Source organism: Sciurus carolinensis, chromosome 17 (assembly GCF_902686445.1).
Source record: "Sciurus carolinensis chromosome 17, mSciCar1.2, whole genome shotgun sequence".
Taxonomy (NCBI): domain Eukaryota; kingdom Metazoa; phylum Chordata; class Mammalia; order Rodentia; family Sciuridae; genus Sciurus; species Sciurus carolinensis.
This window is the reverse complement of record NC_062229.1, coordinates 12,842,846-12,863,507: the sequence shown is the minus strand read 5'-3', so window position 1 is coordinate 12,863,507 and position 20,662 is coordinate 12,842,846. Positions and strand designations below refer to the sequence as shown.

The following is a 20,662-nucleotide window of genomic DNA, read 5'->3' as shown; positions in this document are numbered from 1 at the left end:
ATCCAGCCCAGGCTACTAGGTGCAGAAGTGTCATAAGGCTAATCTCTGCCATGTTTCCCTTTCTGTCCTCCTGATTGTAAACTATGGATAATCAAAACACCAGTGAGATCACTTTATGTATTCTACATAGACCTTCCAATAAAGGGGACTTCTCAGTAGTGCCTTACTATCAGTTACCTGTCTACCTGTTACAGGCGTAAGAGTTGATTAAACTCTTATTTGACATTGCTTCTTTGCTAATGTAAGAGGAAGTCAGACATGTTTTGTCCTTTTTCCCTATTTTAGTTTGTTATGATTCACAAGTAAACATTACATGAATTTTTCATGTAGAACATTTTATATCTTCTTGTGTTGTGAACTGGCTATTTAATATGCATTACTTCACATACTGTGTGTGTGTACGTATGGTTAGTGCATGTAAAATCTACTCTTAGCGGTTTTCCAGTATTTACTATATTGCTATTCATTATAGTCATCATGATATAAAATAAGTCTCTTGAACTTAACCCTCTTATTTAATAAATTCTGTATCCTTTCGTAGTATCTCCAGACCCCTTCTCTCCCAGTCTCTGGTAACCACCATTTTACTGTTCCTGAGTTCAGCTTTTTTGCATTGCATTTATAATGAGGTCATTTGACGTTTTTCTTTCTGCTTCTGGCTCATTTCATTTACTATAATGTCCTCTAGGTTGATCCATGTTTTCACCAAGGACAGCTTTCCTTTTTTTAAGCTGATTAGTATTCTACAGTGAGTACATATACTACATTTTCTTCATCTGTTTATCCATTGATGGACACTTGAATTGTTGGAATATCTGTTGTCACTAGTACTACAATGAATGGAAATGCAGTTGTCTGAGGCATTCTGGTCTCATATCCTTTGGAAATGTACCCAGTAGAGGGATTGCTGTATTAAATGGCAGTTTTGTTTTTATTTTGGTACCAATGATTGAACCACATCCCTGCTTTTTTTTTTTTTTTTTTTTTTTTTAATTTTATTTAAAGACAGGGTCTCACTAAGTTGCTGAGGCTGACCTCAAACTTGAACTCCTCCTGTCTCAGCTGCCAAAGTTGCTGGAATTATAGGTGAGTGCCACCATGCCCAGCTTTATTTTTAATTTGTTGAGGAATCTTTGTATTGCTTTCCAAAATAGCTGTGCTAACTCATTTTGAAATTGAACTCCTTATCCTGTATATAACCTGCAAATCAGTCGATGCTAAATATATGGATTCGCTTCTGGGTGTACTGTGTTTTGTTCCATTGACCTGTGTGTATGATTTTAGTTCACTATATGCAATTTTGCTTCCCATAGCTTTGTGGTAGATTGTCAAATTAATATACTGTGGCTCTAGCTTCGTCCCCCCTGCATCCCCAAAAATTCCTTTGGCTGTTTTGGGCATTTGAGGTTTATCCTAGGGATAAATTTTACTTGATCATTGTGAATGATTCAGTGTACTATTGAAATGGGTGTTTCAGTATTTTGGTGAAAAATTTTACACCTTCATTAATCAGAAATACTAGTCTATAATTATATTTTTTTCATATTGTCCTTATTGGGCTGGGGAGATAGCTCAGTTGGTAGAGTGCTCACCTCGCAAGCACAAGGCTCTGGGTTCAATCCCCAGCACCGCAAAAAAAAAAAAACAAAAAACAAACCATATTGTCCTTATCTTTGATAATGTAGTAATGCTGGCTTCATAAAGTGAATTTGGAAGTATTCGCTCCTCTTCAATGTTTTAGAAGGGTGTAAAAAGGATTCCTCCTAGTTACTTAGATATTTTGTAGAGTGCAGCTTTGAGTACACTGACTCCTGGACTGTTCCTTACAGGGAAATTTTATTATTATTGTTATCATCATCATAATTGTCATAACGATAATAGTGACATAATAATGACAACGATAGTAATAATTATTTTCATTTTGGTTGTGCTGGGAATGGAGCCCAGGCCCTTGCATGCTAGGCAAATGCTCTACTTCTAGCTGCACCCCATTCCCTGGATGGGAGATTTTTAATTAGTGAGTCAGTCTCCTTGCTTAACTACTTGTCTGTATTTTGTTTCCTCTTCATTTACTCTTTTTTTTTTTTTTTTTTTTTTTTTTTGGTACTGGGGATTGAACCCAGGGGGTGTTCAACCACTGAGCCACATCCCCAGCCCTCTTTTGTATTTTATTTAGAGTTAGGGTCTCAATGACTTGCTTGGGGCCTTGGTAAGTTGCTGAGGCTGACTTTGAACTTTCCATCCTCCTACCTTAGCCTTCTAAGCCTCTGGGATTACAGGTGTGTGTGGTAATCTTGATAGGTTATATTATCTAAGAATTTGTCCATTACTTGTAGATTGCCAAATTTGTTCGATGATTGTTTTGTATCATTGGATTCAGTTGTAAAGACATCTCTTTGATTTCTCAGGACTCATGTATGCTAGACAAGTTCTTTGTTAGCCCAGTATTGTTTCTTCCTCATTGTTTCTCTCTTCTGTTGAAGTACTATGTATCAGAATTGCTGTTTTGTTACATTTCCATAAATACCATAAGGTTTTTTTTGTTTGTGATTTTGGTTTTTTCCCTCTTTTGGGCCTACATTTTCAAACACCCTGTCTTTCTGTTCCATCAGTTCTGTTGTTGATGTTCTTTATTGCACTTCTTATTTTCTTCATATGAAAGAGAAGGTTATATGAAGGAATAAATAAAAATAGAAGCAGAACTTATTGAAAAAACAGACCTACTGGTAATATCATAAGGTTTTTTCAGAAGACCCACCAAATTTTCAGGTGTTTGGCAAACTTCAGTTTGGTGCTGCCTGTGCAGATGTTTTCTTTACTCTGCTTTGAGCACCAAGCGGAGGTCAGAACATAGTGTTTATACTGAGACACTGCTGTGAGGGTAAGCAGTAGTTGGAATGTATTCTGTTCAGGGATGGAACATTGGAAGTTATTGGATCATGAAAGCTCTGACTTCATGAGTAGATTAATACATTTGATGGATTGATAATTTGAATGGACACTGAGAAGAGATGGAAACTATAGGTAGTTTTGGCATGGTTGGAGGAATTTGGTTACTAGGGGTGTGTCCTTGGAGTCTGTACTCCGACCTGTCCTCTCACCTACCCGAACCCTTCCTGGCTGCCATAAGCTCAGTAGTTTTCCTTTGCATTCTCACGTTCTGCCATGATGTTCTGCCTCCCCCAAGCCCAAAGTAATAGAGCTACCTGTCCATAGACTGAAACCTCTGGAACCTTGAGCCAAAATAAACCTTTCTTTCTCTAAGTCAGGTATTTTGGTTACAGCAATGAAAGGCATACCAGGTATCAGTTTCCAGAGTCCTTTATGTCATTGTTAATTTAGAATATAATGATAACCACAGAGGATTACTTTAGGGGAACACATCAAAGTTGTTACTTGATATTAGAACGGTCACTTGTGTTTCCTGAATCTAGGAGATTTCATCATTAGTGATTATGATAATCTGTGAGGGATTGTTAGAAAAATTAAATAGAGTAATAATAATCATATATAATTAGCATATATACACATACCTAAAAGCTGATGTAGTACTGAAGATGGGGTTACTCAATAAATGGCAGTTGTTACTGATCTTGTTATATGGTAAACAATTTTTGGATAGATTCATATCAGTGATGAGAGAATGTATGATGTTTGATAACTACTAAATATTGTTTGTTGATTAATGATTGATGTAAATAGGAATCTAAGTAACCCTGTTTAAAGAGGAATAAGTATTGCCACTATTCACTTAGATTCATAAACTGCCTTGGCGTGTCTTTGGAATCTCAGAAGAGCGTGATTACACATATTTCAGGATCAGACTAACATGGATGTTACCAGTTTGTCCCATGGTAAGTTCTGTTGCTGTTTTTCAGAGAATTTGCTTTAGGTACCCCCTGCACAATACATAGCGAGAGGTCTGGGACAGAACAGTCATGTTGCTAGTTCTTCACAGAGGTCTTGAAGTGGGCCAGAGAGGACTGTTTTATAAGTCAGCCCCATGGTATGTCTGTTGAGGGAAGAGATGTTACATAATCTCATTTATGGCTAATGTTGCTATGGGGAAATGAAGAGTCACATTTCTGAGGACTTAAGTTTCTTCCTTGTGAAGTGAGACCAGGATTCTTTTCTTGAAGGGCAGCATGGCTTACTGTCCTTTTTTCTGAGTGTAAGTGACACAGAGTTGCTGTGGTGTTGTATGTTCCTAGAGATTATGTGTGTGAATTTTCCTGAGTGTGTTCAATTTTATGGGAAGTTTGAACTAGGGTAGAAGGTTGTCAACACGTGAATGTGGGCTTCTGATGAGATCTGGATTATCATATCTTTTTTTTCCCCCCCAGGAGGTCTACTTCCTGTGGACCCAGTCTGTAGTCAAGAAGAAGAGACAGAGGAGAAAAGTACAGCGGCAGATTGTTTGAGAAATGATTGGGTATGATGATTGTTTTTCATTCTACAAACTGACATTGCCGTGTACACCAAGTGGATGTGTTCTTTTAGACTTCCTGTTTTGCAATATAACATTAGGATTCATTTTGACATAATTATAAAAGCATGGATTATAATTTACTCTGATTCAGTTCCCACTACTTTCCCTTTCATTCTTCTCCTTTCCCTTGTTCTCTTCCCTCTACTTTACTGATTTCTGCTCGTAGGATTTCTTAAGGGACATAAGGACTGAATCCCTAGTTGAATTTTCCCAGGGAATGCAGCTTTTCACATTGGTGAATGATTACCTTGAAAATCATTGCAGTATGTTAGTAATTAATAAGTAATCTTGATTCCCATGGTTCCAAATGCCTGTTTCTTAATTCGCTGTCTTCTGAAAGATAAGGAAGATAAAAATATCTTTCTCTTGAATACTTTTATTCATTTATCATCATTTTGTCAAATATATGCAGTATGCTTAGGAATAAAGGAATAAGGGAAAAATAAAAATGACTTTGCCTCGTGGTGAAATAATTTCATGTTGGAGAAGTGCTGTTACAACCATGTGAGTGGAGTAGATGAATAGTGAGTGACTGTGGATACAGAGAATAGTCCCTAGGGCCATTGAATGGACTAAGTGTTAGACAGTGAAGGAATTCACATCTCTGCTTAGGCATTGGTTCCACCATCCTTATTCTCCTATGAAAATTGGTGAAGATATTACTTGGCTTAAAACAGAATGTGTGTGATGATTTAGGATTCAGTGAGCATTGAAGATGTGACTGTGGACTTGACCCAGGAGGAGTCAACTTCAGAGGACCCAACTCAGAAAAACACACACAGTGATGGGACAGTGAAGAACTGCAAGAACTTGACCTCCGTGGGTAAGAGTGCCATTATTCCCTACAACCTCATACAGAGTTGGTATATGCTAAGCACTTAATCGTGTTGTAGGATTCATGCTGTCAACTCTAAGAATGAAAACTAGCAAACACACTCTTTCCCTAATACTTTTTTTTGAGAATTTTTTTTTTCTTTGCAGTATTGGGAATTGAATTCAGGGTCTTCTGTCTGCTAGGCCAGCAATCTACCACTGAGCTATGTCCTCAGCCCTCCCAATACATTTTAATCTACTGTGGCAGTTTTTTTTTGTTTGTTTGTTTCCTGTGTATGATACTGTATGTTAAACCCAGGGTCTTGCACATACTATTGACATGCTCCATCACTAAACTATATCCCCGCTACTGTGGTGGTTCTTAAAATGTTGTCCAGTGGTTGGGGTTGTGGCTCAGTGGTAGAACGCTTGCCTAGCATGTCTGAGGCACGGGTTCGAGTCTCAGCATCACATACAAATAAATAAAATAAAGGTATTTTGTCCATCTAAAACTAAAGAAAAAAATATAAAAAAATGTTTTAAAGGTCCAGGTTCAACAGTATCACTTACTGTTGTTGAAATGTAGTCTTGGTCTCCACCTTTGACATACTCGGTCTCCAATTGGGATCCTGTCCACTGTATCTATTAATCCCTCCACCTTAATCTGATGCACTATAATAGTTATGAGTCACTGGTTTTACTTTATTGTAGGAGTTTGGTGGTCTGAGATTACCAAACTTTGGGATCACAGAATAAGGCTTTAAAATAATTTCACTGTTTTCATGAGAATATAGATCTGAATCATAGAAAAGTTTAGTATCTCTTTTGTGATGCATCTTTTCCCCATGTACAGGATGTCAGACACTTATCAAACCCATCCCTGTGTCTTCCTTGGAAGAAGAGGAAGAGTTGATGACAGTGCACACAGGAGTTATTCAAGGTGAGTGTTTGTGGAAAACAGCCCTGGTCAGTGATAGGTTGAGTATATATATATATATATAGATTGAGTATAGATTGAGTCTTGGAAGCATATTTGGAACTTCCCAGAAGTTATCTTAACTCCAGAATTTTACTTTCTGTCCTAATGTTTTATGAGCTCATGAAACAACATAGTATTACTCTTCAGGTTCATCATATTGTTGTATATATTTGATATTTGATGTTTAGGTCTTTCTTCTGTATATTCTGTTCCAATGTTCTGGGAGCTCATTAAACTTTGTTTTTTGTTTTTTTTTTTTAATAGTTGTAGATAGACAGCATGCTTTTTAAAATTTATTTTCATGTGGTGCTAAGGATCCAACCCAGTGCCTTCACACCTCTACCACCAGGCTATGGCCCCAACCCATATATTATTATTATTATTTAGGTTCATCATTTTGATGTATTTATTTTGGTATTTGATGTTCAGATTTTTCTTCCTTTTTTTAGTCCTGATAACATCCTTTTGAATTATTACCACATATTGTCACAGAATTAGTTTTTTATATTATGTAAATTTGTGCTGGGCGTGGTGGCCCTTAACCTGTAATCTCAGTGACTCAGGAAACTGAGGATGGAGGATCACAAGTTTGAGGCTAGCCTTAGCAACTTATTGAGATCCTGCTTCACAATAAAAATTAGAAGAATTAAAAGGACTGGAGATGTAGCTCTGTGGTAAAGCCCCCCCTGGGTTCTTTCAATCTAAATTAGGCATTTGTTTTGTCATTTTTATTTTGAGAATAGATACTTTTTTGATGGGGGTACTGTGGATTGAGTCCCCAAGGGCATTTTACCACTGTGTACACCCCCAATTTGTTTTTATTTTGAGACTGTCCTTAGTTGCTGAAGGTCTCACTGAGTTGAACTTGTGATCTTCCTGCTTCAGTCTTCCAAGTGGCTGAGAATACAGGCACGCTCTGCCCTGCCTGGCAAGACTTATTTTATTTTTGGTACAGGGAATTGAACCCAGGACACTTAACCACTGAGCCACATCTCCAGTCCTTTTTTGTATTTTATTTTAAGACGGGTTCTTGCTGAATTGCTTAGGGTCTCACTAAATTGCTTAGGTAGCTTTAAACTTGCAATCCTCTTAACTTATTATTTTTTTGGTTTCATTTCAGAATTGGATATGCAACTAAAAACCAAAGATTCAGCACTTCAGCAGAATTTTTTGACTGAACATATCTCCAGTGATACACAACTGGTAAGTTTAATAAAAGTGTTTCCCTATTTTATGCATTCAGGCAAGATTGGGTTAGGGTTAGGATGTCAGGACATGAGAGAAACAGATTGCATACTAGAGAATGAAGTGTCTTAGAATACAAACTCTGATAACAGTAAATTAGGGATATCCAAAATTAGTGTTAAACTTACTGTATGTGTCCCCAAAATGGCATAATAGACCAACCAGAAAGACACATTTCCTTGTAGTTAGACCGGTCTGAGGGAAAAAAGACCTGTATGAAGACTAAATTTCTATTTAAATTTCTCCCAGAAAAACACACATTAATATTGGTGAGGGATTAACCTGAAAGTTTCTCAGTATTTTTTATAATCATGTGAATATTAAGTTCTCTTGTGCTTATTAGATACTTTGATTTTTTTCTGGTGTTCTTATAGACAGTTAGGAAAATGAAAATGTCCTTTTTCAAAGAATTCCCGTAACTCGATTTGTTGAGTCTTTGTAGTATGCTTCAGTAGTGTGCTACAATAGAGAAATAAAATGAGAAAAGCTCCCAGTCTGTTTGTGGAGAGTTGTTTATATGTATGAGGTGCCAAAAACCTTGTGATTGGAGGAGATCCACAGTGAATAAGGCTGAATGGAGAGGTTTCTTAGGACCGTTGAACGGGGGATAGAATATGGGAGACCTAACCATCCTTTATGGATATTGGTGTCACTTTCTCATTCACCATTGAATATTGGGTAGACATGTTAGTTGCCTCAAACTATCGTGTGTGTGGTGCTTTAGGACTCAGTGACCTTTGAGGATGTGGCTGTGGACTTTACCCAGGAGGAGTGGACTTCACTGGACCCAATTCAGAGAAACCTTTATAAAGATGTGATGCTGGAAAACTTCCAGAACCTGTCTACAGTAGGTAAGACTGCCATCATTTTTTGTAGTTTCTCAGAAAACAAATATATTTTGTAATAACTGCATTCCAGGATTAGTGATGTGAACTCAGAGTACAGTGGTACAATGGGAAGTAACAGATACCTAGTCCCTTACCACAATTTAATCAGCTATGATGATTCTCAGCCAGATGTCCCAGGATCAGTTGCATCACCATCACTGTATTAGAAATGTACCTTCTATAGCTGGGGTTGTGGCTCAGTGGTAGAGCACTTGCCTAGCATGTGTGAGGCACTGAGTTTGATCCTCAGCACCACATAAAAATAAAGTTATTGTGTCTAATCTACAACTAAAAACAATATTAAAAAAAAAATGTACCTTCTGAAATTTTGTCTTTGTTACCCATCTTTTAACAATCCTTCCACATGAAATCTGAACTTAAGAACCACTGTCGTAATGTTTTTCTTTGAGAATTTTCTCAAAGACCTTTTCTGCACTTCCATTATATTCCTTGTGAAAGAAACATCTTGGTGGGTTGTTTGATTTTAATTAAACAGTATGCTATTTATTAAATGCCTAAGACATGGGGAGTATTATGCTTTTTTAGTGGTTTTTAAATGAGTTGAAAACCAAATGTGAATTTCAGGGATCAGAGAAAACGAATCTCTTCAGGACTCCCAAAACATGAGTATATTTATTTTGAGCTGCTTAGAAATAATTTTAATCCTTATCTTAAAAATGTAGTTTACTGGAGCTGGGGTTGTAGCTCAGTGATAGAATGCTTGCCTGGCATATGTGAGGCACTGGGTTCAATTCTCAGCACCCCATATAATAAATGAATAAAATAAAGGTCCATCAACATCTAAAAAAAAATTAAAAATTAAAAAAACGTAGTTTACTATAATGGGAAGGTGTACCATTTCTTAACATGGTGTCGTCCATTAATGTATCCTTTCCTGTGTATAGGACGTCAGCTCTTGAAACCCAGCCTGATTTCTTGGTTGGAGGAAGAAGTGCAGTTGACTATAGTGGAACGCGGCATTCTTCAAGGTGAGTGTTCAGAAAAAACAATTCTTGTCATTTAGAAGCTTTGAAGTGTGAGGAAGCTTCTTTTAAAGAGTACCTTCAATTTGAAGACTGAGGTTCTTGGACTTGTAAGTTTTGGGATATCTTCAACTTCCCATGCACCCTTACTTTGTCCAGGTTTTTTTTTTTTTTTTTTTTTTTGTACTGGGGATTGAGCCCGGGGGCACTTTACCACTGAACTATATCACCCTACCCCAACCCCCGCTTTTTAAAAAAAATTTGAGATAGTGTGTTCCTAAGTTGCTTAGAGCTCCTCTAAGTTGCTGAGGTAGGCCTCTAACTTGGAATCCTCCTGCCTCAGCTTCTGGAGTTGCTGGGTTTACAGGCATATGCCACCACATCTGGCGAGTATGGTGTTTTTGTGTGCAGATGTTTTCTGCTTTCCTCCATGATATTTTATTCTATTCTTTACATTTAATTTTTTTATGTTTAATTTTTATAGGACAAATTGTTAATACATTTTTATATTTGAATCTGTATCCTTAGTGATTGCCAAATTTTAGACATAGGCAATCTACTCAAATCTATCTTTGCATTATTTTTTAACACTTTTAATATGAAAACAAATATAATTGTGTTTTATTATTTTAACTTATTTAACCTCATGTTGTACAAAACTTTACATGTTTTTCTTTTTTCCTTCAGAATGGGAAATGCACCTTCAAACCAAAGGGACAGCACTTCAGCAGGGTGTATTTTGGTCAGATACATCAAATGGGATACAGCTGGTAAGATTCATAGAGATATTTCTTAATTTCCAAGTTCAGGGAAGATTGGAAATTCCATGATGGAAGTCAGCACAAATGAGAGATAGTATCAAAGAAGTAGTCTTTAACCATTGCAGTTTCTCTAGAAAGTTGCCCCAAACTTAGTGTGATACTTGGTTCTTTAGAGTTCCTACAAGTATACATTCTTGTCTAAGTCTGAAAAATCTTTTAATGTTCATTATTCCCTTTATTAATAGGCAGGAAGCCACAATGGAGAAGAACACCATGACTCTAAACAAATTGGAAAGGTTTTTAGTGAACCCTCATTTCTTCAGACATACACAAGTACTCCTAATACAGAGAACACTTCAGAGTGTAGTAAGTATGGAAAAGACTTCCTTCCACTACTCAAGAACACCTCTACTGAAGAGAAACTTTCTGTGTTGAACCAGTGTGTAAAACCTTTTACCTTGACTACAGATGTTTACCAGAAAAAATTTACTGATGATAAATCCTTTGAATGCAGTGACTGTGGGAAGACCTTTGTTAATGAGTCACACTTTCAGGCACATAGCAGAACTCACAATGGGGAAAATGTCTATGAATTGGAACAGTGTGGGAAAACTTCTACAAATTCCACAAACCCTGATGGGTGTGTTGAAATGCCCACTGTAAAAAAGTACTATGAATGTAAGAAATGTGAAAAATTCTTTACACATCCTCTTTACCTTAATATTCATATGCAAAACCACACTGTGGAGAAACCTTATGATTGTAAGGAATGTGGGAAAGCCTTTACCAAGCGCTCAAGCTTAATTGTACATCTACGAGAACACACTCGGGAAAAATCCTATGAGTGCAAGGAATGTGGGAAAGCCTTTCTTCAACCCTCACGCCTTGCTGAACATATGAGAAGTCACACGGGAGAGAAACCCTTTCAGTGTGAGCAATGTGGAAACGCCTTTGCCTCTTCATCTTATCTAACTACACATTTGAGAACTCACACTGGAGAGAAGCCCTTCGAGTGTGACATATGTGGGAAAGCATTTACACGTTCCTCCTACCTGGTGGGTCACATACGAACTCACACTGGGGAGAAACCCTATGAATGTAAAGTATGTGGGAAAGCCTTCAGTGGGCGTTCATGGCTTACTATTCACTTACGAAACCATACTGGGGAGAAGCCCTATGGATGTACAGAGTGTCAGAAAGCCTTCACCAGCTTTGCTCAACTTACTGAACATACAAAAACTCACACTGGCGAGAAACCCTTTCAGTGTAAGGTATGTGCAAGAACCTTTAGAAATTCCTCCTGCCTTAAGACCCACTTTCGAATTCACACTGGAATAAAGCCCTACAAGTGTAATTACTGTGGGAAAGACTTTACTGCACGCTCAGGCCTCACTAAGCATGTACTAACTCACAATGGGGAGAAGCCATATGATTGTAAGGAATGTGGGAAAGCCTTCAGTACATCTTCAGCCCTTGTTGAACATATAAGAATTCATACAGGAGAGAAGCCCTTTGAATGTTACCACTGTGGTAAAGCCTTGGCTCATTCCTCATCTCTTGTTGGACATTTGAGAACTCACACTGGAGAGAAGCCCTTTGAGTGTAACATGTGTGAGAAAGCATTTTCAACTTCATCCCACCTTCGCATTCACATGCGAACTCACACTGGAGAGAAACCCTACGAATGTAAGGAATGTGGGAAAACCTTCCCTGAGCGTTCATGCCTTACTAAACACTTAAGAACACATACTGGGGAAAGACCCTATGAATGTAAGGAATGTGGGAAGGCATTCACTAGCTTTTCTCAACTTAACGTGCACATAAAAACTCACAGTAGCGAGAAGCCCTTTCAGTGTAAGGTATGCACAAAATCATTTAGAAATTCTTCATCCCTTGAGACCCACTTTCGAATTCACACTGGAATAAAACCCTATAAATGCAATTATTGTGGGAAGGACTTTACTGCACGCTCAGGCCTTACTATACATTTACGAAATCACACTGGGGAGAAATCATATGCATGCCAGGAATGTGGGAAAGCCTTCACTACTTCCTCAGGCCTTATTGCACATATAAGGAGTCATAAGGGGGAGAAACCCTTCGAATGTGACCACTGTGGGAAAGCCTTTGCTTCTTCTTCATATCTTAATGTACATTTGAAAATTCATACCGGAGAGAAGCTCTTTCAGTGTACAGTGTGTGGGAAAACATTTACATGTTCTTCTTACCTTCCGGTCCACATGCGAACTCACACTGGTGAGAAGCCCTTTCAGTGTATAATATGTGGAAAGTCATTTCTGTGGTCCTCTTACCTTCGGGTTCACATGCGAATCCACACTGGAGAGAAACCCTACGTATGTAAGTACTGTGGAAAAGCCTTTACTGAGCATTCAGGCCTTAATAAACATTTACGAAAACACACTGGAGAGAAACCATACGAATATAAGGAATGTGGAGATCCCTTCATTAGTTCTTCTGATGTTAATGAACAGGAAAACTCTTTGAATGTAAGGAATTCAGAAAATCTTTTTGGAAGTCCTCTTGATCCTTAGTAATCATAATTGAATTCATAATCTTGAGAAATCCTATGGATATAAGCAGTGTATGAAAGTGTTGAGTTTGTTCACTTCAAAGATATGAACTCATTCTGAGTATATACCATGAATTTTAAGAACATGGGAGAGTCATCATAATCTCATATTCCAGTATGTAAGAACTCACTTAAGCTATGTAGAATAAGAAACATGCAGACCCTGTAGTATTTCCTTGAGTCTTACTAAATATGCAAGCTATGGCAATAAAATGTTCTGATTTAAGAGGTGGAAACAGCATTCTAAGATGTTTGATGTTGACCTGTCTCACAGTGGAGAAGAGCTTTATGAAAGAAGTGTTGGAAAGTCTATTTACATTATTTAACCTTGAGTAAGTGATATTTTAAACTGAATGGAATCCATGTGTATGTAATAGGGGATAAGCTTCACTGTGTTCTGAAATCTTGTATGGTTATAAAGATGGCTTTCTGAGTGGTTCTATAGATAAATTTTGAATATATCAAGCATTTCAATATTTGTTTATTTTTATGACTTCAATTATAAATTTCTAATTTCCACTATAGTTTTCTGCTTTAAAATATCTTTAATATGAGTGAAAACTATTGTCTGTATTTAAGATCTACCACCTGATGTGCCATATACTTAAAAGTTGTGAGACGATGAATATACAGATTTAATAGATCCATCACCACATGGTTAGCCTTTTTTCATTATGTCCTGGAAACACTTTCCATTGTTTTAAATTTCAAGTATACCCTACATGAGCATTAACTAAAATTACCATGTTTTATATAAGGTTTCAAGTACTTATAAAAATGAGAGTTTGTACCTTTGACCATTATCTCCCCTTTTGTCATAAACCCAGCCTCTGGTAATTGATATTCCAGTCTCTGTTTTTAAGTTCAACTTTAGATTCCACTTGTGAGATGGTGCAGTATTTTTCTTACTGTAATTGACTTATTTTACCTAGCATAGTTTCCTCAATGTCAAACTGTGTTATGATATGTGATTGAATTCCTACTTTATGGCAAATTATTTAAGACCATGTTTTATCCATTTATCTGTCAGGGGACATGACACCGTTTCCTTACTTCGCTTTCATGAGTGATGCTGCATTGACCAGGAGTGCAGCTTTGAGTTAGTGATTTTATTTCCTTAGAAGCCCAGAAGTGGATTCGTTGTATTATATGGTAGTTGTATTTTAATTTTATGAGAAACCATGTTTTTCTATAACTATACCAATTTCAGTTCCCAGCAACAATGTAGAAATGTTCTGTTTTCTTCACCATCTAAGGTATCTTTTGATGTTTTTCTGAACTGTTCTTAAGTATGAGATGACATCATTGTGGTTTTGATTTGTATTTCTCTGATGCTTACTGATTTTGAACATTTTTTCATATATCCACAAACCATTTGTCTGTCTTTAGGAAAATATCTGATGAGTTCTTTGTTAAGTTTAAAATTGGGATATTTTGTGTTTTGCTACAAAATTAAGTATTTTGGATATCAAACCATTGTCCCATTTGTAAACATATGGTTTACGAATATTCAATTGAATTATGTTGCCTTTTCACTTTATGAATTTTTTTGCTTTACTTTGAAATCTTGTAGCTCTAGTTGTTTATTTTTGTTTTTGATGTCTGTGCTTTTTCTTGTTAACTCAAAATTTCACTACCAAGGTAAATGTCAGGAGGCTTTTCTCCTACATTTTATTCTAGGGGTTTTATGGTTTTACATCCTTAGGTTTATTTTTTTAATGGTCCAGTTTTATTCTTTTGCTTGTGTATATATAAACAATTTTCTCAGTACTATTTATTTGAAAGAGTATCTTTTTCATATTATGTGGTAATTTTATTGAAAATTAGTTGACTATGTGTGTATTTTCTGAGCTTTCTCATTTGTTCTGTTGGTCCATGTCAGCTTTTATGCCAGTACCATACTGTTTCTATTATGGTACCTTTGTAATAATGATTTAAAGTTTGGAATTTCTGTTCTTGTTCAAGAGTCTTCTGCTTTTCTGAGGTTCTTAGTTTTTAGTTTCTGATGAATTAAAAATATTTTTTTCATAATCCTGTGAACAATGCCATTGGAAGTTTGAAGGGATGACATTTAATCTACAGATCATGTTGAGTAGTATGGACATTTTAACAGTGTTCTCCCAATCCATAAGCACAGGATATTTTCTTCCCCTTTTGTTTGTGCCTGCTTTAATTTTTTTCATAATGTCCAAGTTTTCTGTTTAAATCTTTTCCTGTTTAAATTTTTTCTAAAATGTTTTCATTTTTGATGCTCTTGTAAATAGGATTTTAAATTCTTACGTTGTTATTTTAGAGTGTAGAAAACTAATGATTTTCTTATATTGATCTTGAATCCTATAACTTGTGAATTTATTTATTCCGTTTTTTTTCATGGAGTCTTGTCCTTTTTCACACTTGAAGATATGCCATCTGCAAACAATTTTTACTACTTTTCTGATTTGGATGTCTTCCATTTTTCTTGGCTAATTGTTCTGGCTTGACTTTTTCCATTATTATATTGAATAGAAGTGGAAAGAGTGGGCATTCTTGTTCTTGATCTTTTAAAAAAAAATATGTGAGCTGCTTCCCATTGTGTGTAATGATAGCTGTGGCTTTGTCATAGCCATTATTATGTTTAAGTACATTTCTTTTATATCTAATTTATTGAGAATTGTTATCATGAGAGAATGTTGTATGTTGTAACATGATCTTTTTCCAATGATATAATTTTTCTTTCATTTTGTTAATGTGGTGTATATCACATTTATTGATTTGCATGTGTTAAACCATTTTTGCATCCCAGAGATAAATCACACTCTCATGGTGTGTATGATCCTTTTAATGGTTAATGTAAGTGTAAATGAACAACTGAATTTACTCATCAAAAGATTGTTTTATTGAATACTACTTTTTAAAAAAGACATCTGTAGGCTATCTATAAGAGACTCCTTTCATCTTAAAGTATTTTTTATTGTAGATGGACACAGGATATTTTTATTTTTATGTGGTGTTGAGGATCAAACCCTGTGCTCTGCGCGTGGGAGGCAAGTGCTCTACCACTCAGCCCCAGCCCCAGCCCCAGCCCCTCTTCTTTTTCTTTTAATATATTTTTTGGTTGTTTATGAACCTTCATTTTATTTATTTATATGTGGTACTGAGAATTGAACCCAGTGCCACGCCTCACACATGATAGGCAAGCACTTTATCTTTTAAAAGGACAGAAGTTGACTGAAAGTGAGGGGATAGAAAAACATCTATTAGAAATGGAAACCAAGGGCTGGGATTGTGGCTCAGTGGTAGAGCACTTGCCTCACACGTGTGAGGCACTGGGTTCAATCCTCAGCACCACATAAAAATGAATAAAGGTATTGTGTCCATATACAACTAAAGAAAAAAAGAAATGGAAACCAAGCAAGAGTTGGCATAGCTTAAAGGAGATAAACTGGTAATCTATAGAAAGATCACTTCATCAAAAAAATATAATAGTTGTAAGTACATGTGAACCCAGCAGTATAGCATCCAAATAAGAAAGGCAAATATTAAGAGGTGTAGAAAGAAATAGCAATATAATGAGTAGAAAATTTAATACTTCATGCATCTAGCCTGAAAATCCGTAAAGAGATGTTGTACTTTAGCTAAATTTCAGACCATATGAACCTAATAGCATTCCATTTAAAAGCAAGAGAATACCGTTTAGTTAAAGGGAGCCGTAATGGTAGGTTATACATTAGGCCATGTAGTTTTACATTTTTCACCCTTGTCTGGGTGAAGATTGAAGTTTTAATCCCATGATGCATTAGTGACATTTTCAAAGCCCTCACTAACTTTCCTTCCTGGGACTTCTATGTCTGTTTACACATAATTTGATAAATTTGAGTATACTTCAGTGACTTGTGATTTGTCTTTTTGTTGTATTTTTCTTTGAATGGGTCATTCTTTCATCATCATTTTTCTTGACTGGAAGTGATGTACTTGATTGCCTTAAGACCTTTCTAGTTCTTTCTTTTCTCATAGAGTATACAGTCCCCTGCACCCCCCGCCCTTCCACACATGGGAATTAAACCCAGTTACCACTGAGCTACATCCCCAGCTCTTACTATTTTTTATTTTGAGACAAGTTCTTGATAAGCTGCTAAAGCTCTCACTAAATTTTTGAGACTTTTCTCTGACTTGAAATCCTGCTTCAACCTCTTGAGTTGCTGGGGTTATAGGTGTGTGCTACTGCTTCTGGTATATACAGCTTTGAACAGTCATTTATGTGACTTTGCTGCTGAGTGACACTAGAATAAAGAGCTGCATAGTAGTTCAGAATCTCACAAGATGAAAGTGTAAGCCCACAGAGTAATGGACTTACATAAATTAGCATACAAAGTGACAGCCACATATGAGAAAGGGCACATTTTGATGAAATGTTTTAAAAGCTGGGCATGGTCATGCACACCTGTAATCCAGTTACTCAGGAGACTTGAGGTGGGTGGATCAAAAGTTGGAGGCCAGCCTGGGCAACTTGGTGAAGGGTCTCAAAAGAAAATGTTCGTCGCAGAATTTTAGCAGCATTTCCCCTTGAGGTCAAGTCTGTTCTTGCTTTGGTTTTTGACAGGTCTTTTAAAAGTTTTTGTATTGTGTATTGAGTTCTGGTTCTTTAGTGTGTGCTAGTTAAGTATTGTACCACTGAGTCACATCTTGCTAAGTTGTTCAGACTGGCCTAGATCTTGGAATTCTTCATTAGCCTCCCAAGTAACTGGAATTATAGAAGTGAGCTACTGTGCTTAGCTAGTGGAATTAGAGCGGTCATGGTATTCCTTTTACCCTTGGCACAAAGAGAATTTAAGATAACGGCTGGGGTTGTAATTCAGTAGTAAATAAAGCATGTGCTTTGCCTAAGTGAAATCCTGAGTTTGATCCCCAACACCACAAAAAAAAAAAAAAATCATAATCATCTCACAGGCCACACATGGCTCCTTTCCTAGTAAATTCTGCTTATGATCTCACGCAGCTCTAATCAAGGCATTGGTTGGATTTCAGTTGCATATATATGGCTTTAACTATGGGAGAATCAGACAATTGGCAACGTTGGTTGGAGGCTGACCCCATTAAAAGTTACCCACCTGATTGTCAAATCTGTCATCATAATTTCCCCTCAGTGCATTCAAAATTAACTCATTTGGTAGCTTAAATGCAAATGCAAAATTCCTGCATGTTTTCCATATTCAGTTGGCTAGAAATAAATTACAAGTCTTGTGTACATTCAAGGATAAGCAATGATTTAAGAGTGAATGTTGAGGGCTGGGGATATATAGCTCAGTTGGAAGACCCTGGGTTCAAATCCCCAGCACTGCAAAAAAAAAAAAAAAAAAAAAAAAAAAAAAAAAAAGGAAGAGTGAATGTTGAAAAGTAGAAGTCATTGTGGTCATTGTGATCACTGTTAGAAACTACCTCTATCCCACTGGATGCTATTTTTAGCCTATTAGATTTTGGAAATTTTTTTTTTTTTTTGTAATTTTGACTAGTCTTCACTAGTCAAACATTAAGTAAAGCTGCAAAGTATGGGGTAGGTGTGGTGGTGTGCCAGTGTGCAGAGGGAATTGGGCTACCGCTACCCACAGAAAGCCTTGGATGGCATGGTGTCTCCCTTGGAAGAATTCTGGTAGCATGCGAGAATTGAGTCCGCTGGGCAGGTACTTGGGCAATATGGGTGCCCCTGTAGCCACAGCCTGGGGCCTTGAGTGTCTACATCTTGTGGGCTGTGGGCAATAAGCTTTGGGGATGCAGGTCTAACATTAGTGGGTACACAGTGGGGTTGATGTGTGCTATGTATCCTGGAATACTGTGTCATGAGGGACACTGGAAACAAGCCCTCAAGTCATACCCTGATGGTGCCTCTCTTAGTGGTACGCTTGAAGCTTTGTTGTCCATGTTAGGAAGGCCAAGAAAGTGTCCCAAGGACCAGAGCTTCCAGATTATCTATGAACTGTGTGTTTCTGTGTTAGATATGGACCAGGTACTACTGGAATATCTGACTCTGCAGCAGCTGGTTGCAGCAAGAAAAGGTTTCCTCCTTTGCATTGCCCCACCAATGTGTCAACATATTGACAAAACAGTGTATGTAAAAGATAAATGCTTAAAGATAGTCATTAATTCCTGAAGGTAAATTTGGAGTGAATTGAGTAATTTGATAATTGTTAGAGTGCACTTTTCTTGCTCAGCATGCATATGCACCCCTGTACACACATTTGAATACCCTTTTCAGTTAAACAATTTTTTTTTTTTTTTTTTTTTTTTTTTTTTTTTTTTTTGCAATGCTGGGAATTGAAACCAGGACTTCATGCTAGGCAAGCACTCTACCACTGTGTTGCATCCCCAGTTCACAAATTTATATTTCTTACCTAATGAGTTTCAAGGGAAGAAATTCTCACTCTGAGAAGGCCATATTGATTTCTACTCAAAAATCACATTCTCATTAAGTATTTTGTTACCTAACAGACTAAATCAAACACTAATAAGTTGTGTATAAAAATAAACAGGAGTGAATAATCTGTTCATATAAACAAACATGGATATAAACATACCTTGATGTAACAAGCAAAGAGAAAACATACAAAATGATTACAGTTCTTTTTTCTGGAATTAGACGCTTAAATTGCAGTTGATAAATACCTGGTGTATATTTTCAACAACCATTTCCTTATTTCCCTTACCCTCAGTGAAAACCTCAGCTACTCTGAGTGATCCAAATCTTAATATCCAAAGGGTCTACACCCTCTATATGCCTGCTTGTTCTCAGTTGTAACTTCTCATTAGCCTTTTTGTACATTATGGATATACAAGGGGAGTCCTTACTGAGACTATATAGCAGTATTTTCATTTCACTTTGATAATTGGGTCTGTCAGTCCAGAGGCAGATTAATCTCTCCACCTCTTCCCCACCACCTTCCTTTGCCTCTTGTTTTATGGTATTTGAAGCCCAGAATAGCTGGGGGGTTATCTTATTTTCTAATGTGTGAGACTAATTGTGCTCACTAGAGGAAGTGTTTCTCATTAGGAACTAAGGTCTCCAAACTAACAGTGCTCTGTGCCGCTGGGATTGGAAGTGATCATTCTCTTAAGGAAATAAGAGAAGTCTCTTAAGGAAAGTAGGTAAAGCACTTTCGTGAGTACACACATGGTGGTGCCCATAGAAGCATATCTAGGAGAAAAGCAAATCCATCTCCTGTACATGAATCTATTTCAGAGATGAGGAATCTTAACCTATTCACCTTCCTGATGGGAGCCGTACAACATAATAAGCCTGCCACCAGGTGGCTCCCTATTCAAGTGGAGACTGCTGACATTTGGATACTTGGTGAGTTTTCTACTCTTAGCTGATTAGGTACAGAGCAGTAGTGTCAACTGTGCCAACCTTGGTAAATTGAAATCTATATTATTGAGCCACAAATATCCTTCAGCCTGACATTATAGTTATTCCTGGGTCCACAGAGCAAGCTCTGGGGTGATTAGGTAAGTTAATTGACATCCACACACCATACCAGTCCATCTATTATCTTTGGTGGCCATTTATATGGGACACAAGTACCTATACAGCCTGTCCTTTAAGAGAACTATATCCCTATACCTACACTTTTTCCTAACCTTCCTTGTCATCAGTCTTGTTCCTTCCAAATTCTAAACCATCCAGTGAAAACTTTGGCAACTGTGATGGTTCATTTTGGGTATCAACTTCACTGGATTGAGGGGTGCTTAGAGAATTGGTAAAGCACACTTCTGGATGTTTCTTTAAAAAATTCCTTCCTTTCTTGGAAGCACTGGGGATGGTCCTGGGGCCTTGCACATGCTAGGCAAGTGTCTACTACTAAGCTACACCCCCTGCCCATTGCTAGGTCTTTGCTAATGTTTTTGAGAAGATGACCTGTGAATCAGTAAAGTGAGTGAGGAAGAC

The 20,662-nt window shown here is 37.0% G+C and overlaps 1 protein-coding gene across 9 annotated transcripts in view; it reads left to right on the top strand.

Moving 5' to 3' along the window:
• Window positions 1-15,807, top strand: part of LOC124968515 (zinc finger protein 26-like) — a 31,149-nt gene extending 15,342 nt beyond the window's left edge. For 4 of the 9 annotated variants that reach the window (XM_047531038.1, XM_047531043.1, XM_047531044.1 and 1 more), the window contains 11 exons: window positions 689-748; window positions 1,006-1,086; window positions 3,756-3,854; window positions 4,344-4,432; window positions 5,186-5,312; window positions 6,156-6,242; window positions 7,402-7,484; window positions 8,251-8,377; window positions 9,319-9,402; window positions 10,084-10,166; window positions 10,403-15,807. In XM_047531038.1, coding sequence (XP_047386994.1) covers window positions 3,830-3,854; window positions 4,344-4,432; window positions 5,186-5,312; window positions 6,156-6,242; window positions 7,402-7,484; window positions 8,251-8,377; window positions 9,319-9,402; window positions 10,084-10,166; window positions 10,403-12,709 — 3,012 coding nt within the window. In that variant the 5' untranslated portion in view covers window positions 689-748; window positions 1,006-1,086; window positions 3,756-3,829 and the 3' untranslated portion in view covers window positions 12,710-15,807. The remainder of the gene's footprint in view (window positions 1-688; window positions 749-1,005; window positions 1,087-3,755; window positions 3,855-4,343; window positions 4,433-5,185; window positions 5,313-6,155; window positions 6,243-7,401; window positions 7,485-8,250; window positions 8,378-9,318; window positions 9,403-10,083; window positions 10,167-10,402) is intronic. The other 5 variants (XM_047531042.1, XM_047531039.1, XM_047531046.1 and 2 more) reach the window with 3 other exon arrangements.
• Window positions 15,808-20,662: the final 4,855 nt, after the last annotated feature.